Source organism: Zingiber officinale, chromosome 3A, assembly GCF_018446385.1.
Source record: "Zingiber officinale cultivar Zhangliang chromosome 3A, Zo_v1.1, whole genome shotgun sequence".
In the NCBI taxonomy this organism is placed as follows: Eukaryota; Viridiplantae; Streptophyta; class Magnoliopsida; order Zingiberales; family Zingiberaceae; genus Zingiber; species Zingiber officinale.
Window position 1 is genome coordinate 136364137 of NC_055990.1, and position 24623 is coordinate 136388759.

Sequence of the window (24623 nt, forward strand, 5' to 3'; positions counted from 1 at the left end):
TGGAGGCCACGCATGGGCTTTGCGGCCTCAGCGGAGGGCTCGCGTGGGCCTCGCGTTCGCTGGCAGCGCGGAGTAGCCAAAGACGAAGGCGGAACTGTGCTTTTAATTAAAAAACTTACGTTAATAATTTCAATCAACTCCTAGCTATAGTTGGTATAATTTAAATAATCTTAATTAAACTCTAATAAAACTATCCTATTAATTCAATATATATTTTTAAAAAGTTATTTTTATTTTTTTAAATATTTAGATCAATTTTTTATTTTTAGTTTATATATTTTATATTAAAAAAATATTGAAATCATACTAGCACGACATGATACAGTACCAAAATTATATCATTTCAGTCCAGGACCGAAATCTCGGCATGAGTCGAGATTTTAAGCCTTGCTTTAAGTTTCTTTGAATCTCTAGTTTTTTAAACTTCTCAGATAATCTAACACAGATTACATTGGCTGTTGCCATTTGTTTTTTTTCCTTTGAGTTGGGTCAATACTGTTGCCAATATTGATCCAACTCGGACAATCCATGTTGGTATTGACCCATCTTGACAAACATGATTTCAGCCAGGTGTCTCAATGGGTACGAAGCACGTGCACATTGTCATCCTTATTGCCTCCATCATCCATTTTGACTGAGTTGTACTTAGTGTGCTGGTCCAATAGCAACTATATCAATTAACTAGTTAGTATTGCTTGTTATTGTAGGCACTTCATTGCTTGGTGATGTCATTCCCAAGGACGAGTCACCATTTTCACATGCAAGGGTCAAGTATGCCTTTGGACCAATTTTTTTTCTTTCTTTATTTAAAGATCTTTATCAAAATGTCTGCATCTATGTATGCGTGCATGACAGGGTTGAAGATTCAAGTGATGGTTCAGTCAATCGGTCACCCTCAAACTTAACTTCTGGTATTTTTTTTTTCTGCTGTTTCGTGGCCAGATGTTTTCTTGGTTCTTTGTTGCTCTGGAGATGAACATGACTAGCCACTAAAATGTTTCACATACAAGGTTAGAGCTAGCTCTTGTATGATCGATTGATTTCCTTGTCTTTCTTCAGGTGCATGTAAGATGGCTTCAAACGCAGGACAGTTTAAGGATAATACTGATGGACCTAAAGTGGAAGGTTGATATCAGGATGAGCATACCAAATTTCTTCTGAAGTCCTCGTTTTGTTACTGTATGGTTAATCATCAAATATTTGCAAAATATTCAATCAGTTTGTTTTCTCCAATGCTTAGTGTTCCTTTCTACTTATCCCATTACTATAGGCGCTTTTAAGATACATTATTTTCCTACCATGACTATGGTGTGGGTATTTACTGGACAACACCAGGATAGATCTGGATGCCTTCACCTCAGTTGATGATACTATGAGAGTGGGAGAGGAAAATATATGAAAAGAGAACTTTAAATTATTGATTAAATGAATAAACACTGTGATGGGGTCTCTTATATGGGTTTTACAACAACTTGGTCTCTCACAAGGCAAGCAAACTAGATTAGGAGCTTTAGAAATAATAATATTAGGATTAAAATAAACTTGCATTTTGACTCAAGTATAAATAAAATAGAAAAAATAGAAATTTAGAACCTGAGCTGGATTTATTTTATTTGACCAATTTATTTTTAAAAGGGTCTATTTCCATCACACTGTCATTGCTATGCCACTCTGCTTGCTGCATGATCAATTAATTCTTCATGCTTTAAAGATACATGCCTCACTGACTATTATTTTCAGATTTTCTTGTTAAATGCAAGTTGTTAATTCATAATGCTTTGTTTTCTTGCTTTTCTACTTTCAGATGTGATAATCCTATTTGACATTTTTGCTTGGCAGGGTCTTATACGGATAGGACAGTCGGTGTGAAAAAACCCAAGTATTCAGGAGAGGAAGGTCCTACAATCATTGAGAGTGGCTATAACCAAAAGAGGCAAGAATTTGATCCTGAATATGACAATGATGCAGAGCAGGCATTGGCTGATATGGAGTTTAAGGAAAATGACTTGGAAATAGAACGGGAATTGAAGCTGAGAATGCTACGTATTTATTTGTCAAGGTTAGTTACAAAAAATTTGCAGTATGTTTTATTTTATATTGGACAAATCCTGTGTGTATCAAGGGTGACTGGCTTTTGCTAAGCAGTTATTTAACATCTCTGCTTAAATTTCTGTTCTATGGTAAAAAAATACTTCGACTACTTTAAAATTTTGCCTGTGAAAATGTACTACATATGATTGATTTGTGAGGTCAGGACTTTTGCATGCTTAGCATAGAAGGAAATCAAGATATGGAGGCAACCAAGATTGTGTCTTTCTTTTTGCGTGTTATTTTAAATAGTAGGATGGTATATATTTCAGAAAGATAGGAACACAGGAAGCTTGTACAGCCAGCCCTTTAGTGATGCACTGACAGTGTCCTTTGAACATCTGCATTGGGTATAATATATCCAAGTGCTTCTGTTAGTTGGACACAGTTCACATGTGGACAAGTTTTTTCTTATTTGTTAAATAAATGATAAATGCATTAGTTAGATAATTAAAGCTTTTGCTTGTTTTGTAGCTCCAGTTTTTCTTATTTGTGTGACGTGTGTATGTTGCTTTGTTACCTGGTCGATACATACACAACTCTGACTAATCCAACAGATCCTTATACTCTTCCTTCTTGCCTTTGCAATGGTTTGAGATATTCTCTTTCTATGTTAACTAACAAAAAGTACCTGTGGAAGTAACATTGTGTTTCTGCAAGGGCGGTAAAGTGGAGGGAACTGAATGACAAGTGTAGAGGAAAAGAAGATAAAAGCTGGTCCCTGATTTGTGTTTCCTTGAAGGGAAATGAAACTAAGAAAAATTTCTTTAGAAAAGGTCACATCTCTACTGAATGGTTCTTTTGACCTAATTTAGCGTAAATTTAATTAAGGTTTGAAATCTTTAGCTGAGCTGAGGTTTTGATCCAAGCGGAGGTTTTAGTCCCCAGTTGGCTTGAGGTGTGCCTAGAGTTGGTGCTGGTGGGAGTGCCAAATGCTAAAGCATAGATGCAGAATAGGAGAATGGGAAGGACTGGAGGAAGAAAATGACTTGTTCATGTTTTCGAAGTCTTGTAGACCACGAGCAAAGCCATTGCTAATTGTCTTGAACAACAAACAAAACTTTCTTTGTTATCATTGACTATGCGCAAGGTGTTTCTGTTGCTAGATCTCGCATGGAACCTGCTGTTGCGATGTGTGTAAGCTTCAAATCGTGTGTGGAGTCCATACCAACCTTGAGTGAAATCACCTCCACCTCAAAACTTCACATAAGTTTTGCGAAGTCACCTTTGTTGTCGTGATGTGTCACTAAAGTCTAGTTTCATGTTCAGCCTATTCCACATCATGGTCAGTTTGCTGAACAAGAAATTTTGCATGTACCAATCGACATAGAATGATATTTTAATTAACGAATTTAACTACCATCCCAAATTATGTACATGATGGCTGATTTTGTTATCTGTTTAGTAAAGGTACTAAAAATTGATTTAATTGATAAAAATTGATTTTGTTATCTATTTATATAGTCCTTGCACAGTTTATTTGAGGGATAACATCTATGTATTAGACCTTAGGTAGTTGGAACAAATTTGGTTTGATGATGATGATGTTTGTTCTTCTTGCATGATTAGAACATATAATTTTGGCTTCCTGAATATTGGTAGGATTTGATCTCTGAACAGTTTAATTTTAATTGTGGCCTCGAGATTTTTATTAGAACTGGTTTCTCCAGCATAATTTTACTTGCACGCATGCTATTCCGTACCATGTGAACTGAAGGCAGTCATCCTTTCCAAGTTGTTGCTAAAATGATCTTTGGTATGCATTTTTATAGTACTTGTGGAATAGCATTACTATTGTTACGAATTAGCAAAAATGTGACTGATGTGTTAAAAACATTTTGATAGGCTTGATGAGAGGAAGCGAAGAAAGGAATTTATTCTAGAAAGGAATTTACTTTATCCTAATCAATTAGAGAAGGAGATCTCTAATGAAGACAAAGACATATATAATAGTTTCAAGGTCTTTATGCGCTTTCTCTCTCAAGAAGATCATGAGGACTTGGTCAAGAGTGTTATTGAGGAGCGCAAAATTCGAAGAAGAATTCAAGAGCTTAAGGTATAATCTTCTCTGTAATTAAGTCGAGTTGTAGATTTATTTATAGATTTCAATTAACAAGAAGATGTTGAATAGGACCATAAGGCTCAATGCTATTGCTGAGTTATGTGATTGTTATATAAATAAAGATTTCTTAGTTTGAAAAGGTTCTTTGATGCCTAGATATCCTGAAGAGCCCTTGACTACCTGTTAATTGTGGATCATCAATTACGATTTGTTGTAGAAATAATCTACAGGGGGGCACATTTGTGATTTCTGTGACTTGCACCATCATGTGACTTGACTTGAAACCTCATGCCTGTTTGACAGGAATGTCAATCTGCTGGATGTCGTACATTGGCAGAAGCAAAATCGTACACTGAACAGAAGCGGAAGAGGGAGCCAGAGCCAAATGCACAAAATTCCAGGAAAAACTCTCAGGTTCTTCCTGGGAGTAAACTAATGCAAAAAACAAGCCGTCCATTAAATCGTGAAAAAGGGGAAAATGATGGAAGCCTGAGAAACATGAATGATGACCACAAAGTAAAAGGCGGCATTGGGTTAGATACCGGTAGCAAAGACTCACCTTCAACTAATGCCAGACAAGTTATTGTGAGATCATTGATGAATGGGATATCACCGGACTCCCTGGGGCTGAATTGCTCAGTGAGATCGTAAGAATTTACTTTCCTGATTTATTATTTGTGCATTAGCCTTTATTTTATCTGTTTGTTAATATGTACTGCTTTTAGATATAGCTCTTGCTAGTTTTGTGTAGGCTGAAGACTATCTTAATGATGCTTACTTGTAAATAAGATATTTGGGATTATGATGAGCAGGGAAAACTTCAGAAACTGCTAAGCTTTTATTCCTTTTTAAAGAAACCAAACTTCTTGAAGTTTAGTATGGTTGTCTGATGATGGAATACAGTTCTGTTGGGATGATGATCTTAAATAACCCATTACGGAGTTTTGTGGGGAAAAAAAGGAAATTATTAGAAAATATGCTTTGCTTCATAATTCTGATAGATTTTCTTTAACTTTTTTCCCCTTCTTCTTGGCCTGCAGGAGCAAGAACTGTGCTGTCAAAACCGATTGCTGCCCAATCACTACCTCAAAATGCAAGAGACACTGGTGCAAGAGATATTCAAGGGCAGCATTGTCAATAAATCAGATGCCCATTGTTTGTTTAAAGTTGATCCAGTGAAAGTGGACAGGGTGTATGATATTCTGAAGAAAAAGTTGGGTCAGCAGGAAGCGTCTACTATTGTCCAGTAATTGGTTCAGCGTAGTTTGTATCATTGTTTTTTTTTACTTTTCTTTTCACTTCACAGATCTATTTAACGTCCAATATCATGTAAGATAAAGCCTGAGGAACTTCATTTATTTCTCCAACGGTATCTAATTTGATCTAGTTAATGCAGTCTATAACCCAACAAGGTTGGTGTTTTTTTTTTAAAACTTAGATGCCAAATTAATTGGATAGATGGTACAGCTGCACATTCCTAATCCTTCTCCAATCCACTATCCTTCCTCTTAGTATCGATAAGTCAAATTATTCAATTCTTGATCTCCATGGATTTCAATGGTGATTCAATATCAGCTCAGTGGGACCGTGCCGGTCACCTCCAGTGCGGAACCGGATCCTCCTGGCCGCCAATGCTCTTGCCGCTCTCCTCAGCGTCCTTCCCAACTTATCTGCCGTCCTGCCCACTTATCCTGCGGTAGCGGTGTGCACCTGAGCTACGGCCGCCTGGATGACGATGCGGATAGCAGTGGAGGTAAGAGGGGAAGGGGAGGAGGCTGGATCTTTTCGACCGCAGAGTATGATCTAGAGGATGGATCATTTCACTCATAGGTGAAAATTCATGAACCCTACCTGTTATACAAAAAGGATCTATGAGATCTCACTTATTAATAATCTTTGGTCCAGGAGCGGACCAGGGATTACCAGATGTTGCTTATGACAACTCATAGAAAAAGTGCTCCTTCCAATATTTGTTGGAGCTTGACATATTATCAAAAAGGACGAAACCTATCCTAAATTGGAAAATAAAAGTACCCCACTCGGCTTGCTTGGGATAAAAAAAGTAGTGAAAAATCTTAGGGTCGAGGGGGATGTTGTTCAGTTTAAAAAGGACTATCACTCCGCTCAACAACCTAATGGAGTTAGGGACTACCTGGCCGAGCGGAATGCGAAAATAATTGCAGATTTGTAAGAAGAACTTGTGGGGTGGAAAGCGTAGCCCGGCCAAAAATTGGTCTCGGAAGAATAAAACGGTGCCGGGCGACGGTTCATGAGGCCGATCGGCCGGTGTGGCTAACACTATTTGGTGGTCGGTCGGCAGATCATAGGTTCGAGTGAGACGCAACGCGTCCTCCTCGTCGAACCGGCTTTCCATGGTCGAATACCAAAGACCCGGAGCACCGCCGGTCGGCTGTGAGGTGTTGGTCATGGTATAAGGCTAGGGAAGGACGCGCGATGGAAGGAGGGAGAAATAAAAACAGGGAAAGAATGCGGGATGATGAAAGAAATAGCTAATAGAGAGAAAAAAGGAGAGGCGGCAAGGAAAAGGAATCCTTACGGGCAAAGAAGATGATCGAAGGCGGCTGTAGAGTCGTCGGAGAGCTGAAACGCAAGGTCGCCGGAAAAAAGGAACAGAGGGATGGCTAGAGACGATAAGGTCGAAATGCGGTGAAGAGCTGGGGTCGGGAGCTTTATAAGGGCGGCCGCGATCAATTTACACCGTCCGATCTAGGTCGTCGATAATGAGGTCATCATCCAGCCGTTCATTTCAAACGGCGGATGTCCCATCGGAAGTTACGTCACCGCCATACTCTGACAAACGCATGATCGCCACGTGTCGGCAGGATACTGGCCGCATTTAATGAGCTCCCCTTACCGTGCGCAGCTCACGTGATGGGTAGTAGGGGAGAGCATCGGACATGGATTCCAAGAGAACACAAGGCACGGACAAGATACCGCCGAACGGATGAGTATCCCTATGCTTGGCCGAGCGGCCTAATGCAGTGATCATTGCTCAGTCAGATCGGCAGTCCAGTCAGTCGGACTTCGCCTCCTTCGACTAGACTCGAGGGGAAGGCAAGTGATCCGATGGTAAGAGCCCGGGACCCCCTAACGAGGGGTCAACGCCACGTGGAGGTCAAAAGGCCAAGTGGTCCGTCAAAGAAGGGTGAGCCGACCGGACTCATGAGAAAAGGGCGAGCCGATCGGTATGCTAGTAAACATCTGATAGTAAAAGGTGCCTTGACAGGGATCGGGGTTCCGACGATCAATGAAACAGTAAATAATGACCGAGCGGAAGGCCTAAGAGAAGGCAGGACGTAATGGGCGCGCCGCCCGGCCGGCGCAGGGAATTAAAGCCTTCCGGACGGCTCTCTTCGTCTAGCCGACCGGATGGACGTCCTGGCCAGCGATGGGTAAATAGGGACAGGAACACCTGCTGACAACCATCAAGTCATATGGCTAAGCCATACTCCTAGTCTGACAACGGGGTGTCCTGTTGTCCCATCGAAGGCGCGATGGGACTGTTGCAGTATGGCGTCAGGTAAGCTTTCTGACAAACACATACCGAGGTATGGGCTGCGGACACGTACGCGCCTCGGTGGGCGTGTAGAAGCTCTTTCACCGCTCTATATAAAGAGCCGCAGACTTCGCTGGAGGTACGCGTTCTACAAGCTTTGGAGCTACTTTTTCCACCACTTGCTTACCTGACTTGAGTGTCGGAGGGTCGCCGGGAACCCCTTCCCGGCCCGACTTCTGTGCAGGTTCGCCGGAGCTTCGTACGACTAGCCGGAGGCCCACGTCATCGACTAGGAGAGCGCCACGTGCCCAGCGTCCGTTGAGGCAGCGTTCGGACAGGATTACCAGAGGATTTCATCGATGGGGAGAGGAACCAAGCCCCGATCCTCTGGCAATCTCTGGTCTAGGAGCGGACCAGGGAGGATTTCATCGATGGGGAGAGGAACCGAGCCCGGATCCTCTGGATCACTTTTTGCGGTCCAGGAGATGATCTCTTGATGTGGATTGGTGGAGATAAATGATCCCCACCCATTTTATGAATGGGGACCATTCATTTTATCAATTCATGCTAAAGGATCATCCTTTAAATCGTAAAAAGTGATTCAGAGGATTTGCCCTCGACAGGAACCCAAATGGTAAAGGGAGATCCCGAAAGATGGTTCTGCTTACGTGAAGCGATGTTATTGGAGGAAGTCAAACAGCATCGAGGTTCGGTACAACCTGCGAACACAGTGTAAACATTTCAATGTGATGTGACGTGGAAATGAATGGATTCCAGGTACTTTTACAATTTGTCTTTTTGGCTCGTCTATTAGGCTAAGTTTTTCTTTTTAAAAATATATTCACTTCCTAAAATAAGCATAATTTTAAAATAAATTTGTTTTTTTTTTTCAAATTTAGATGGGAAGTATTTACTAAGAGCGTCCCAATTTCAAAACTTGCTATTCCAAGCTTCTAATCTGATCACAAACCCAACGTGATTTAACAATGTAGGTCAACATGTACAACACGATTACAGACATGCAGTTATACAAACCTTTCCTTTCCCCATCGGAACTAATGTACAAAAGCTAAATGGAAAAAGTTCTCAAGAAAAACAAGAAGAACAAATAGTGAAGCAGCAGCGATGATCAAGCCAAAAGCCAAAAGTCCTTGTGGTGCTTGGTGGTGAGCAAGTAGCCGCCTCTCTTGCTCTTCCTCCTCACTGCCAGTGTCATGCAGGAAGCATTTTGGATGCAGTAGTCCACCAATCCATCTCCACCAGAAGGCCTAATAATACCATCACTACTACCACTGTTACTCCACGACGCTGCTATACAACTCCATGCCAAGGATCTCTTCTTCTGCGCTAGCACCAGAAGGGAGGCCATTTGTTTCCTGGCCGCCTCGACGATTGCCGGCCCTTGCTCTCTCCCTTCAACTACTAGTACCTCCACTTTGATCTATTGATATCGAGTTGAGTTTATTATAAACTTTCAGAACAAAAATGATATAAACAATGAGTTGATAATTAGTTCTACGTACCTCTGGTCTTCTGGTTTGGCATATACTTTGCAAGGCATACAGCATTTGGTACCTTGAGTTCCTCTTCTTTTGGTGGGAATGATCAACTTTAAGGAAACAAGTGATCAAGGAAGATGTCTCACATACTTCAATCAATGTACTAGAAAAGTTTAATCTATATTTTACCATCAAAATAACCTTCTATCTTGCTTTGATATTAACTAAATATTTTTCAATATAGTAAACACTGATTTATTTTTGTTTTTCGAAAGAATATTAAACAAACCCTTTCTGCCAACAAATCTTAACTTGAATTTGGTATTAAAAGTGCAAAGACAACGTTTCGTTTCGTGTATATCTATCCTTACAAAAATATTATTTTACATATTGTAATTTACAATATTTTCTTTGTTTTAAACGTAATATAAATAGTACTTGTAAGAGATTTTCAGATTAACGATAATTAAAAATATTAATTTTGTAAGGATAAATATATATTTTTTTTGAAAGATTGCGTGTGTATATTTATATTAATAGCAATTAACTCTTATTTTTGGAAAAAAATATTGATGACAGAAAAACAGAGGAGTCGACTTACTGTTTCTCGACGGCGGCTTGACGACGGCGACGAGGACGAGGGTGTCGTCGTCTTGGAGAGAATGCGACAGAGCCCACTGGAGGGTGCCCTTCGCCTCCGCCTCCGCCTCCACCACCACGACCACCCTCCTACCACCCAGGCCTTTCCAGCTGTCGGCCTGCGCCGGCGGAGGCTTCGTTGCCCAGCTCGGTTGCGGCGATCCCAGCCGAATGCTGGGCATCGCCGCCTTCTTCTTCACCCAGAAACACCAAACCCTCCTCCCGTCAATTCCCATTTCTATTGGAGCAATTGCAGTGGAACAGAGCAATTTGATCTCATCATTTCTTCAAAGATGAATTTATTTATATATATAAATGAGAAAATTTTCATTTCCCCCCTCAACTGTTTAAAATATTATACATTTCCCTAAAACTAACATAGAAGGCGTTGTTCATGGCATACTCCTCTTAAAGACTAAATATACTTATTTAAACATCACTAAATCACTTTAAAAAGGGTTTCTTTTGACAGTACAATAAAAACATTATACATGTTAGCCTTCTGTAACCTCTACGGAGGCGATGGTAAATGTAATATTTTGAAATGTAAGGAGTAGAAGGAAGAATCTGCATATATATGTGTTAGACAAATTAATCATGGAGCAATTAAAAGTTGAACGTGCAGGCCATGAAATTGTGGTTAAAGTCTGTATTTTATATGTGCAGGTCTTCTATTGTTTAATTTTAGTCTTAATTTTGTAGGTGCGGTTCGCAGTATTGGACCCCCACGAATTGGAATATCTATAGATAATAATAATAATAATAAAAACAATAATAAAATTGTGATGGATTGGGACAAGAAAATAAAAATCATGGTGGATGATGAGTTGTGGCCATATTTGAAGTGTAGTAATGGTATATTGGCAGACTTCATTAAGGGAATTGATGAAGAACAGCTCTCTAATATGTAGGATGTTGTCGCCTAACACATTGAAATTCAAGCAACAGATATAAATAAAAAAAAGGACAGTTCGGTGCACGAAATTTGCACCATGCAAAATTTCGGGGAAGGATTCATTGTACGAAGTTTTACTCTACATTTTACAAGAGGTTGTTTCTAGTATTCGAACCCATAATCTTTTGGTCATATGACAATAATTTTACTGTTGCGCCAAAACTTTCCTTCAACATATACAAATAAACCTAAACCAAATTGGCTCAGTTTGATTATTGAAGCACCCGATTATACTAGTCGAAAATGGAAGATAAGGATGAGTAGTTGCCTCGGAAAGCTTGAACCTCCTAATTTTTCATATATTTTTGCCTTTTTTTGGCAAAAAAAAGAGAGTGGTCAATGTTTCTTTCTTTGTAATAGCAAGTAAGCTTCTCCTACTTCATGAGTAATTATCTATAAGTAGATAACAATTGTCGTCAAACATATAAAAAAAGGTCGATTGTGATTCAATATTAATCAACCTTAAAGTCACTTATTTCTCAATGTAAAACTAAACTCTCATACATGGAGACCGATTCCATCCACCTCTATTATTTCTATTCATTCTCTAACAACTAATGCTCTCTTTGCTACAATTCTAGATGAAATCAATTCAAGAAAGAGAGGATTTTCTTTGTAAATTTTTTCAAATGAATTTTAAAGGGATCATTTTAGAATTTATGAATTCGGAGAACACATAAAGACTAGGGAAATTAAGAACTTATAGTGACTTCTTCTTCTTCTTCTTCTTTTCAAAGAGGTTGTTTGGTGGTTGAAGAATATTGATAGATGTGAGATTTTCTATTATTTTGTTTATGACCATACGAGATAATTTTTCTAAGTTGAATGGCCTTTCTATAATGTTCTCTCCCATTAAATGTTTGTCATATTTATTTTCTCCAAAATAATAAAATACATGATTCATCGAAAAAAAATTATTGTAGAAAAAGAGGGGGCAGCGTCGTCGGTCGGTGGAATCATGAGGAAAGTCACAGTTGGCTATTTCTAACTCATTTAAGGGAAAGGGGATGTAATTACTTATTTGTTGACATCGAAAAATAATTAATTAATTAGAATTAATTGCTATACGTTGTATAGGTTCAATTGGCTCAAGTGTCCTGATTTAAAAAAAACATAGCTCAATTCTTTAGGATGCCTGATCTTCTCAATAAAAAATATCATATTCGGTGTCTAATTTTTCTCATATAAAATATCGTTGTGATAGGATAAATATCGAAATATTTTTTATAATTTATTTTTTTCTATAGAGTGTGAGATCATCTTAAAAGTGCTAAGGTGACGAGTTCTCCATTTGGCTTAAGTGTAACATCCCTATTAATGCTTCGTGGAAAGTCATGAGGTATGGATTTTATTTTATTAAATTGCTATTTAGCTTGGTCAAATAAATTTATTATTTGATAGTAGAAAATGCACGTCTCGTAGAATTGAGATAGCGGGGTCAATATTTGATTCATTTTGTGTTACCATGGTATTAGAAATTATTTTGAGTTTTAAATCATTTTAATATTATACTTGTAGATACAAATTCGCATGGAGCATTACTTGTTGACATTCAAAATATTATTTTGTACACAGAGATAGGTACATGTATCCTTTGTTCGGACACCTATGAGCTAGGGGTAGGGGGTGAACCATTCATTTCAGTTTTTTAAATTTGATTTGTAGTGAAAATTTGAAGAACTTTATAATATTAAAACTTGGATTTATTTGATATTCATTTTCTTGAAGTGGAGTGGAGCATTACTTGTTGACATTCAAAATATTATTTTGTACATAAAGAGGACAGGGATTCTCTTAGTCCAAAATCTCTGGACTACTTCTAGACCCCTTCTCATTTATTGGTGGAGTGGGTTCTACCCCACTTGTTAATTAGGTGGGGTTCAACTCACTCCACCAATATGCTTATAGGGCCTCCCTGGTCTAGAAAATCTTGGACCAGAGAATCTGAGCTCACATAAAAGATAGGTACATGTATCCTTTGTTAGGACATGAATGAGCTAGAGGAGGAGGAGGAGGAGGAGGAGGAGGAGGGGGGGGGGGTGAATAGTTTGCTTTGCTTTTTTAAACTTGATTTGCAGCAAAAATTTAAAGCAAAGAACTTCATAATTAACATTTAGATTTACTTGGTATCCATCTCCCTGAGATAACTAATCCACGAGTTCGACTCTCTCTCTCATTGCTTCATTATGAAAACCTCCTTCTCGGAGTGAAGAAGCCTTGTACAAACCTGAACACGAGAATACAATGAGAGAATATAACAAGAAACACAAACAAAATTACAAATGAAATCGAAAATGACTTTACAATAATGAACTTTTCCTTGCTTGCTCTTTTATTGTTTTCATTATCCTCTTGATGCTTAGAAAGTGTAGCAGTCACCAAAATTTCAAAAACGGGCTACGAAGAAACTTCACAAAACCTCCTTTTCTAGGGTTGCCTTCGGATTGGAAAACGCCTCCCAATCGATTGACCTTACTTCCAATCGATTGCCATGTAGGATCCAACCGTTCAAACATATAGAACAACTCTTTTTCGCCTAACCAATTGATTGGCAGCTTCTAATCGATTAAGTCAATTGATTCCGAAGCTTTATGGTCTCTCGTGAAGAGCCTCCAATCGATTGATGAGGCCTAAATTGATTACCCCAATCGATTCCCCTACCTTCTGTGCTCATGTGAAAAATCAGCCAATCGATTGCCTTAATTGATTAGCACCTCTAAATCGATTAGGCTAATCAATTTAGAAGCCTACTATGCTTCACGAAAAATCTAGCTAATCGATTACCCTAATCGATTAGGGATGTCAAAATCAATTAACCTAATCAATTTTGACTCTTTCTATTTTTTTCAAATTGAGCTCCCAATCAATTGGTAATGCTAATCGATTGGAGCACAAAACTCGAAGGTTCAGGTTTAGAGTTTGTCAATCGATTGGTGAAGCTCACTAATTGATTGCTAACCCTAATTTCTCCAAGGCTGAATCCACATCTTGTTTGATATCCAGTTGATCTCAACCTATCAAGACTTCTTTTGTTCAACATCTAGTCATCCGTAACCTGTTGAGACTTTTCGTTGCCAAACATCCAATCATCCGTGACTTGCCAGGACTTCTTTGCCAAGTGTCCAGTCAACTTTTGACTCACTTGGACTTTCTTACCAAGGCTCCAGTCCTCCTTGACTCACTTGGACTTTTCCTTCGCCAACCTTCTAGTTGGACTTTCCCTTATCTAACATCCGTTAAGACTAGTCACTTGGTAAACTTCTCACTTGTCTAACCTTTTGTTAGGATTTTCCGTTGCCTAACCTCCAGTTAGGACTTTTCATTGTCTAACCTTTAGTTAGGGCTTTCCCTTGCCTAATCTTAGTTAGAACTAGTCACTCGGTATACTTATCACCCGCTTAATCTACAGTTAGGAATTCTCATTACCTAACATATAGTTAGGACTTTCCATTGCCTAACAATTAGTTAGAACTTTCCTAGTCAAATATACGATCCTGTCTTGACCTACTTGACTTTTTTTTTCACATATTGCCAAAAACCAAAACTCAAGCTCAGACCGACCCGAGCTTAGTCAAACTGGGCATCCTTGATCCAAGGACGATTATACCAACAATCTCCCCCTTTTAATGCTTGACAATATATTTAAGTTAGGCTAATTTATTAGCCCAACTTCCATTTTCATCCCATGCCAAAACATGAATGTGGGTCTCCTAACTTAAACTATATATTTTTTTTCCTTTGACACATATCAAAATTTTTTTCCTAAGATTCATCTAACCATGACAATGAAGGTTCCCTACATTCCATTGTTTCTCTTGAGCATTTCTCAAAATTTCTCTTATCACAATGAATGTTCTCAATCTTCCATTATTTTTTATGCTTAACATAGAGCATACATCCATCATCCTTTCTTATCCAAATCATGCCTTTAACGTGAAACTCTCCCTCAAAGCATGCTCTAACTTTTATTATTGTACCAACAATGATTTGGAGTTCCTAAACCTTTAGGAAATCTCAAAATTGAAGTCACGAGGTTAAAAATTCAACATTGAAGCAAAACCCCTCCTTTAACTCCACATTAGTCCTCTTTAACCATTCTTTTTTCATTTTCATCAATAAAATACCCTTAAATACTTGTCCAAGCACTTTATAGGGTTAGGAATAGTTAAATTATCTTAATATGACTTAATTAGCTAAAATAAACTCATTTCAGCCAAACACAACACAACAACCACTAATCGATTGATATTAGTTACCAATTGATTGCCTCCCATGTCAATCAATTGGCATGAGCTTCTAATGGATTATAGAATGTGGCAATCGATGGGCAACAATGCTCAGTTGATTGGTGTTACTAATTTTTCAAATATGATTTCTATCCGAAATTCAAAAATTTATAAATAATTCTATGATATTCTAAAAAATCATAAAATTTTATGTAGACATTATTTATGTCATATACTATTAGGGGAAAATATTTTTTTTAATAAAAATATATTTTATTTTAAAAAATGATATAAAATTAGAAATCATTTAAAACTTCAATATTTCATTCTAACTTTGTATCTAACTAATCAATGGTAATTTCTATCAAAAACTAGACTTCACTAAGATTTTTTTTTCAAAATAATTTTGAAATGATTTTCAAAAATAATTTCCAACCATAATCTATGGGCTAAATGCACATGACTTTCATATTAACTTTTCTTATGATTGGACTTCACAAAATCTATGTTTTGATGAAATTAAAACTCAAATATATGTATTAAATTAACATTTTGTGTTTTTCTCATTCTCTTAATATCTCACTTGTGTTTAATATATCTCAATATATATATATAAGTCACTTTATGATTTTTGTGAGATGTAAAATAGGTTTGCCCTAAAATTAAGGGATTGCACATCTCTAACTAAGCATTTTAACTTTGATCATCTGACCTAGGATGTCAATTAATATAATTATTCTTAATTAAAACGAATTAAAATAATGCATGATAATGATTATAACATACATCAAATGAGTGTTTTTCAAAAGAAAAACTATCATAGATTAATGATACATGTATAACATGATAAGTACCATTTTCATAATAATATGAATGTATGATATAATGTCATGGTATGTGGTAGGGCACACAAGTATGGTAGATATATCATAAAAGTAAATACCTAATACAGAAAAATGCCTAGGTATGCTATCTAAGTGACATCCCTTAATTATTATGATAAAAAGAAGCATAAGTGGCCCTAACTCCCTAGAAAGTGTCAAAGACCCAACTTGACACATTATTAAATTCTATCCTATTTATGCCAATTGATTAATCCCAATACTTCAAACTTTATTGGCACATCATAAAGTCTTCAAGAGTAAAAACTCAATTTCTCATTTTCAAGGTGTCACAATATCTTGAAAATGTCCTAAAATGTCAACTTTACCATGGTTGGGTTAGCTACCCTTTCAATTAGGTTTGACACATCCTAAATCCATTTAGTGTGAAGAAAACACATTCTTAGGAATATAAAATCTATTGATGCTCCTTGGGTATATTAGGTACTCACTAGGGATAACTTTCCTACATACATTCCTAATGACTTTCCTAGACTTCTGATGTGCGTAGATTCTATACACTTATTAGCATGTTTTAACGCACATTTACATATTTTATGTATGTTTTGTCTATGCACTTTCATACTCTTTGACTTACTTTCAGCATAAATACTTTTCTTTGTTTAGATATATGCTCTTGTGTATTTTCTGTCTTCAGGAGTCGAATTTGGGAAGAAATGATGTTCGTGGCTAATCTAGGCAACAAGAAAAGGAAGACAATATTGACCATGTGAGCCACACGACCGTGTCAAAGGAGCAGGGAGGAAAATGACCTTGGCCGTGTGGAACAAATAGGCCGTGTAGCTTCACCAGAGGAGGAGAATGACACGACCGTGTGGATTGGCATGACCGTGTCATCCCAGAAAGCATGACCAGAACCTGGCCGTGTAGATCTACATGACCCAAGCAACTTCTCCACATGGCCGTGCAACATTTCCATAGAAGAGGCAAGCCCAGGCCGTGTGTGCTACACGACCGTGTGTGCCACACGGTCGTGTGAGGTTTCCAGAGGCAAAGATTGGCACGACCATGTGAGTCAACCAGAGGCAGAGAGTTACACGGCCGTGTGAAGGCCACACGACTGTGTGACCTTGGCCGAGGGAAGAGCAGTTGGGGCCGTGTGTGCCACACGGCCGTGTCACGGGCCGTGTGGTGTCCATGCCCTGCTCTATAAAAGGGGGTTTCTCCCTTTTTCACTCATCTTTAGCTTGGGGCACTTCCCCATTGCTTGGGAAAGGGTTCTCCCCTTGGGGGAATCCTAGATCTTCTATCTTTGCCGATTCGTCTACCTCCGGAGCAAGGGTTGCAAGTAAGAAGACCGGCGGTACATAGATAAACATTCCTCTCTTCTCTATCTGTTATTTTGGAGTGTGGAATGTTTTAATTTCTTGTCTCTTATTTGTAAATCCTTTTCTATAGAGTAGATCTCTAGATCTAGGATGTAGGAAGTAGCTGTGATGTTATTGTGAATGTATGAACTATGTATTTGGATATTTTCCTATGCAATGAAGTGTTTAAATCATCATCTATGTGTATTGTACCTTGTATACGTTTGACGAAATGTGTGTGAGGTAAATCCATGTAGATGTAAGGTTAAATTACCATGTAGAGGAAGAGCCTTGGAATGTAAGATCATGGGACCTTGTGACAGAAGGTATCCCTTACTTTGTACGGTAGTTGTTGGTTGCTACTCGGAAAACCTAATGGTTCCACTGTACAAAAATTTTGTACAAAGGTCTGAACCTTTTCCTAGCTACCATGTGTTCTTTTAAATTAAACTCGGATCGCCTGCGGAACTTAACACGTTTGATCCTAAATTTAATTTATTTGTTCTTTTAGGTTTAGACTTGGATCTTCTGCTGAACTTAACACGTTCGATCCAAATCACCTAGGTTATTAATTCCATTAAATATTAATTTCCAAAATTGGCTTCTAAGACTACATGGCGAGGCATATGACCTTCTTGGATATGGGAACAACCACCACCGCCTAGACAAAGTCTTTTAAGGAAAGCTAATATTTAATTTCCTTAAATAACTTTAGGTCAACCAAAAGGAACAATCAAATCACAAGGAAAAGAAAAATAAAAGAACACAACATCGAAAACTAATTCGAAATACTAGAATCGCATGCCTCTTGTATTTGGTATTTTTACATGGAGATAAAACTAACATGATGCGGAAAACAATATTAGTTATACCTTACTTAGTAGATAATGACCTCTTGATCTTCTACCGTATTCCTCTTCTAATCTCGGACGTTGTGTGCGCAACGATCTTCTGAGACGAGGACCACCAAGGCACCTTCTTCTTCCTTCCTTCAAGTTTCGGCCAAGCATATCTTCTAAAGGATGAAGAACTTTTTTCACCAACCAAGCTCCAAGGGACGCAAGCTTTCTCTCCTTCTTCCTCAAGCTAGATCCGGCCACCTCCTCCAAGCTCCAAGAGATTAAGGATTTCATCCACACAAGAGGAAGAGAGAAAAGGAGAAGGGTCGACCACACCAAGGAAGAAAAGAGGGAGAAAATAGAATAGAGTCGTTCGTTATAAAGACACCTCTACCCCCTCTTTTATAATCCTTGGTCTTGGCAAATAAGGAAATTTAAATAAAAAACTTCCTTAATTCTTTTGCCATGAAAAGGAAAATTTATTTAATTAAAAATAATTTTCTCTTCTCCAATTTATTTGGCCGGCCACTCTTCTCCCCAAAACAAGGAAAGTTTTAATTAATTAAAACTTCCTAATTTGTCTCCAGAAATTTATAAAAAATTTCTCCAATAATTTTTATCCCTTCATGATTGGTTAATAAAAAGAAAATTTTATAAATTAAAATCTTTCTTTTAACATGTGGATAAAAAGAAAGTTATTTGTAAAAATTAAAATCTTTTTTAATTTACAAATAAGGAAAGATATCAAATCTTTTCTTAATCTTTTGTAGAAACTTATAAAAGAGAATATTTAATTTTTTAAACTTTCTTTTAAATCATGAACATGGTTAAAAAGGAAAGTTTTCTTAAAATTTAAAATCCACCTTTTAATCAACAAATAAGGAAAGATTTCAAATTTTAAACTCTCTTTTAAACATGTAGATGATTTACAAATAAAGAAAGTTTTTACAAAAAATTAAAACCATCCTTTAAATCTACAAATAAGGAAAGAGATTAATCTCTTCTCTTAATCTTTTGCAGAAAGCTATAAAAGGAAATTTTTAATTTTTAAACTCTCTTTTTAAAACCTTGATATCCACATAAGAAATAATTTTAATAGAAAACCTTTTTAATATTCTAGTGGCCGCTCCAAGCCTTGGTCGACCAATTAACTTGGCTCATCCTTGGTCTTGGCGGCCCTAGCTTGGGTTCCAAGCTAGCTTGGCCGGCCACCATTGAGTGGGTAAGAAGGTGGGTATGTGGTGGGTATAAATCTCTATATACAAGAGGCTACGATAGGGACCGAGAGGAGGAATTGGTTTTGGTCTCCCGATGAAATTAAGCATCCCGTGTTCGCCCCGAACACACAACTTAATTTCATCAATAATAATTCATTCCACTAAAGAACTATTATTGAACTACCGCACCAATTCCAAATTATATTTTGGGCTCCTTCTTATTATGAGTGTGTTAGTTTCCCTGTGTTTAAGATGTCGAATGTCCACTAATTAAGTGAGTTACTGACATCTCATTTAATTAATATCTTAGTCCAAGAGTAGTACCACTCAACCTTATCGTCATGTCGGACTAAGTCCACCTGCAGGGTTTAACATGACAATCCTTATGAGCTCCTCCTGGGGACATTATCAACCTAGATCGCTAGGACACAGTTTCCTTCTATAATCAACAACACACACTATAAGTGATATCATTTTCCAACTTATCGGGCTTATTGATTTATCGAACTAAATCTCACCCATTGATAAATTAAAGAAATAAATATCAAATATATGTGCTTGTTATTATATTAGGATTAAGAGCACACACTTCCATAATAACTGAGATCTTTGTTCCTTCATAAAGTCAGTATAAAAGGAACGACCTCTAATGATCCTACTCAATACACTCTAAGTGTACTAGTGTAATTATATACTTAAGATAAACTAATACCTAATTATACTACGACCTTCCAATGGTTTGTTCTTTCCATCTTGGTCGTGAGCTACTGTTTATAATTTATAAGGAACTGATAACATGATCTTCTGTGTGTGACACCACACACCATGTTATCTACAATATAAATTAATTGAACAACTACATTTATCATAGATGTAGATATTTGACTAATGTGATTCTTATTTCTAGACTTTTAGTATACATTCTAACAATCTCCCACTTATACTAAAAGACTAAGCTGGCATATCTGCTGCCATACATCTGATTCCCAACCCTTCAACATGCCCATCAAAAGCTCTTGCCTTAAGGGCCTTAGTGAAAAGATCTTCTAGGTTATCAGTTGATGCAATCTAGGCAGCAACAACTTCTCCTCGTTTATACGATTTCTCGTATTGGGTGGTACTTGCGCTCTATTGCGTTTACTTTCCTTATAGACTTATGGTTTCTTCGAGTTTGCTACTGCACCACTATTATTACAATAAATTGTAATAATCTTTGGACAAACCAGAAATCATATCTAAGTCTATCTTGAGGTTATTAAGTCATTCAATTTTTATGACTACCTCAGAGGCTTGCCATATACTCAGCTTCTATGGCGGAGTCTAGAAAAACACCTATGCTTATCACTCTTCCATAATTATGATTTTACCTCCTAAAGTAAACACAAAACCCCGAGGTTGACTTACTACTGTCCCTATCCGATTGGAAATCAAAATCCGTGCAACCCACAGGGACCAAATTAACTGCCTTGTAAGCTAGCATATAATCTCTAGTGCCTTTAAGGTACTTCAATATATGCTTTACTACAGTCCACTATCCTTGTCCAGGGTTACTTTGATATCTGCTAACTATGCCCTTGGCAAAACAGATTTCTGATCTCGTGCATAGCATACTTTAGGCTTCCGACAGCCGAAGCATAAAGAACTGCCTTCATTTCCTCTATCTCCTTTGATGTCTACAGAGACATTTCTTTAGATAAAGTTACTCCATGCTAAAAAGGTAAGAAACCTTTCTTGGAGTTTTGCATGCTTAAAACGAGCAAGGATTTTTTTCGATATATGAAGCTTGGGATAAGTAAAATATTCTTTTCTTGCGATCCCTTATTACTTTGATCCCAAGAATATATTCATTCTCCCAAGTCCTTCATATCGAATTGTTTGGACAACCATACCCTTACTTCTGACAACATTTTGATATTGTTTCCAACTACCAAAAATGTTATCTACGTATAGTACAAGAAATACCACCACATTTCCATCATACTTTTTGTATACACAAGACTTATCCGGTTACTAAATAAATCTATAGGTCTGGATTACTTTGATAAACCGAATGTTCCAAGACCTTAAAGCTTTGCCTCAGTCCATAGATTGATTGAGCTTGCACACAAGATGCTCTTTGCCCTTTGTAATGAACCCTTTTGGTTGCTTTATATGGATGCTTTCTTCAAGACTTCCATTAAGGAAAGCTGTCTTGACATCCACTTGCCAAAAAGAAACTGGATAGACTTTAGCATAACTACCGATAAAAGATTTTCCTTTTTTCAACAAGCCTTGCTTTGAAAATTATACACTTTCCCGTCTGTCCTTCCTTTTCTATTGTAGACTTATTTAACACCCAATGACTTTTACACCATCTGGTGGTTCTACAAGCTTCCAGATTTTATTAGAATACATATATTCTAATTCTATTATTCATTACTCTTTGCCAAGATGCTGCATCTTTATCTTGGAGTGCTTCATCATATGTCCGGGATCAGGCTCATATTCATTTGGGATCAAGTCCAAAGACTCTCCCAAAACATGAATCTCATAGGTTGCTTGACAACCCTCCCACTACGATGAGGCACTGTCTGTAATTGTGTATCATTTATGATACGTGTTGCAGTTTCTTGTGATATTTAATCTTGTACAGTTGGTACTAGATTAGACATGCCCTTTATTATTTCCTTAAGAACAAATTTACTTATGGGCACGTGGTTTATTACATAGTCCTTTTCTAAAAATCGGTCATTGATGCTAATAATGACCTTCTGATTTTTAAGACTATAAACCTACTTTCGTTTCTTTAGGATAACCCATAAACAAGTGAATTCCTATCCAACTTATCATTGTCTCTCTTCAGCATATGTGCTGGACTACACGAATCCAAATATGCTTCAAAATAGGCTTACGCCTATTCAACAATTCTATATGAGTAGAGAGTTCTGACTTTGGAAGGTACTATGTTCACTTTCTTTTTCAGAGTATATCCTTAAAACGAACTTGGTAATTTTCTGATAACTCATCATCAATCTAATTATTTCTATAAGAGTCATATACCTTCTTTCTACTACACCATTTTGTTGGGGTGTACCAGGTGCAGTTAGTTGGGATTGAATTCCTACTTTTGATAAGTAACTCCTAAATTGTCCCAAGAGATACTTGCCACTACGATCTTACCATAGTGACTTGATACTTTTACTTTAACGTTTCTCCGCATCAGCCTTGTACTCTTTGAACTAATCAAAGCACTTAGTCTTGCTGCACATTAAGTAAATGTATTTGTATCTTGAATAGTTGTCTATAAAATAGACAAAATATTCGATACTACCTCTTGTCTGGATAGTCATAGGATCACACAAATCAGAATGAACCAATTCCAACATATCTTTGGCTCCATACCCCTTAGACTTAAAAGCTTCTTGGTTATTTTTCCTTCCAAGTAAGACTCACAGGTTGGAAAGATTTCCTCTACTAATGAACCCAAAAGTTCATCAGCTACCAATGAATCCTACTCAAGTTAATATAACCTAGCCTTAGATGCCAAAGATATAAATGGTTCATTCCCGAAGGTTGCTTTCACTTAAAATTAGAAGATGTGTTACTAATTTCCATTTGTTGTATCGTGGTAGTTATTGGATTTATAAATTGCCAACCAATGTACCAGAATAGATATTTTTCCTATTTTCTCGATAACAACTTTGTTATCAAAATAGACACAATATTTAGTCTTTAGAAACTAAAATAAATTTCTTTCTAAACTTGGTACTTAAAAGCAATTTCTTAAAAACCATATTTTATTTCTATCAAAGGATAAACATCTCCCACTGCAACAGCTGCTACTTTTACAACAATGCCCATGTGGATGGTGATTTATTTTCATTTAGTTGTCGGGTTTCCTGGAACCCTGCAATGAATTGCAGACATGATTAATGACATCTGTATCTACACTCCAGGTTTTAGTAGATAACACCACTAAACATGTTTCAACTAATGAATACACCTATATTGTTCTTAGTTCTAAGAAGATAGTCTACCTTAATGTCCAAGTCCTATTTTCAATCATTACAATTGAGACTACTAAGTCTTTTCTATAGTATAACAACTAGGGAATTGACAAACATTTTAAATCCTAAGAATCACAAAAAAATATTTGGTCAAGATCAATTCCTTAAATCCCCATGAATTTTGTATGTCACGATAGTGTGGACGTATACAAAAACAAAGAGGAGATTTTATCCATTAATTTTATTATCTCGCCAACTTTACTTTATGACGAATAAAATAAATAGTTGATATGTCTTTGATCAAATATTTGGTCAAAACTTTTGAATTTAAAATAACATTGATTTCTCAAACAATATTATTTAAATTCACCAACACCTCAAACACCGTGAACTTTACATGCCACGATAGTGTGGACATATACAAAATTTAAACATTTGTAAGATGAGAGTTTTACCCATTAATTATCTTGTCAATAAATCTTTATGACAAAATAAAATTACCTCAAACACCGTGAATTTTGTATGCCACGATAGTGTGGACGTATACAAAATCAAACATTTGTAAAAGGAGTTTTTAATTTTATTATCTTGTCAACCTATTTATTTGACAAATTAATAGTTGGTTTTCTTCGGTCACACAAATAATAGCAGTGACTCCGATGGGGAGGATACTATTAGACGTGCCTAAGTGTATACCATTACTTGACACTAAGTCCATTAATAAGATTGTGCCATTTCTGATGGGGAAGATCACACGCTCTTAATTAACTTCCTATAGTCATCTAAAATGGAAGTTTAATCTAGTGATCCGCAAACAAGCTCATCCGATATGGAGGAAGGCACTCAGAGCCAACGCGCAAGCTTGTTGCATCACTTATAAACCAGTAATGGAGACCGTGGAATTTATTAAAAAATAAATCCCTCTCCCACTTAGTTATTTAAAGTGAGGAATTTTGACTATTCTAGCCTACTTAACATGCATACTAACAAGCACACACAGCACAACATAAAAAGCAATAAATAGAAAAACTAATTTTCAACTATTATGACTTTTATCTATTGCTGTCTTCCATGTGTCGCCAACCCTAGCTGCTGCCATCTTTGGCCACTGCCACCGGGTCTAGTTGTCGCATCCATCTTGCTCCTTGTTCCGCTGCGCCTCTGATCCTCAAAAAGTTCCACGCCTTGCAAGATTCGATCCGCGACATAAATAGAATTTTACATTTTTCGATCCTATATTCCTCGAAGGAATGTACATGTATCTAGATCAAAAAATAAAATCCTAATAAAACTAAATACAACTCCTGCTGTATTTTATAATACAATCATGCACACACAATAAAATGCCCTTGACATGTCCAAGGGTCCAATTACACACACAATATC

At 37.1% G+C, this 24623-nt stretch overlaps 1 protein-coding gene and 1 pseudogene across 1 annotated transcript; one reads left to right on the forward strand and one right to left on the reverse strand.

Annotated features, from left to right (window-relative positions):
• LOC122052515 overlaps positions 1 to 5561 on the forward strand; it is a 31082-nt pseudogene extending 25521 nt beyond the window's left edge.
• Positions 5562 to 8796: 3235 nt separating this feature from the next.
• LOC122050691 lies at positions 8797 to 10041 on the reverse strand. The gene is made up of 3 exons (XM_042611579.1): positions 9768 to 10041; positions 9191 to 9276; positions 8797 to 9108 (listed from the first exon to the last, which is right to left on the reverse strand). The coding sequence occupies exons 1-3, from the start codon at positions 10039 to 10041 to the stop codon at positions 8797 to 8799; spliced, it is 672 nt and encodes a 223-aa protein (XP_042467513.1).
• Between the last annotated feature and the right edge of the window lie 14582 nt (positions 10042 to 24623).

Excerpts from the sequence above, each read along its gene's own strand:
- LOC122050691 (XM_042611579.1), bottom strand. The coding sequence starts at position 10,041 with ATGGGAATTGACGGGAGGAGGGTTTGGTGTTTCTGGGTGAAGAAGAAG. Across the intron at positions 9,277-9,767 it reads CAAGCCGCCGTCGAGAAACA|TTGATCATTCCCACCAAAAG; the intron begins GTAAGTCGACTC and ends GTTTCCTTAAAG. Across the intron at positions 9,109-9,190 it reads GCCAAACCAGAAGACCAGAG|ATCAAAGTGGAGGTACTAGT; the intron begins GTACGTAGAACT and ends CGATATCAATAG.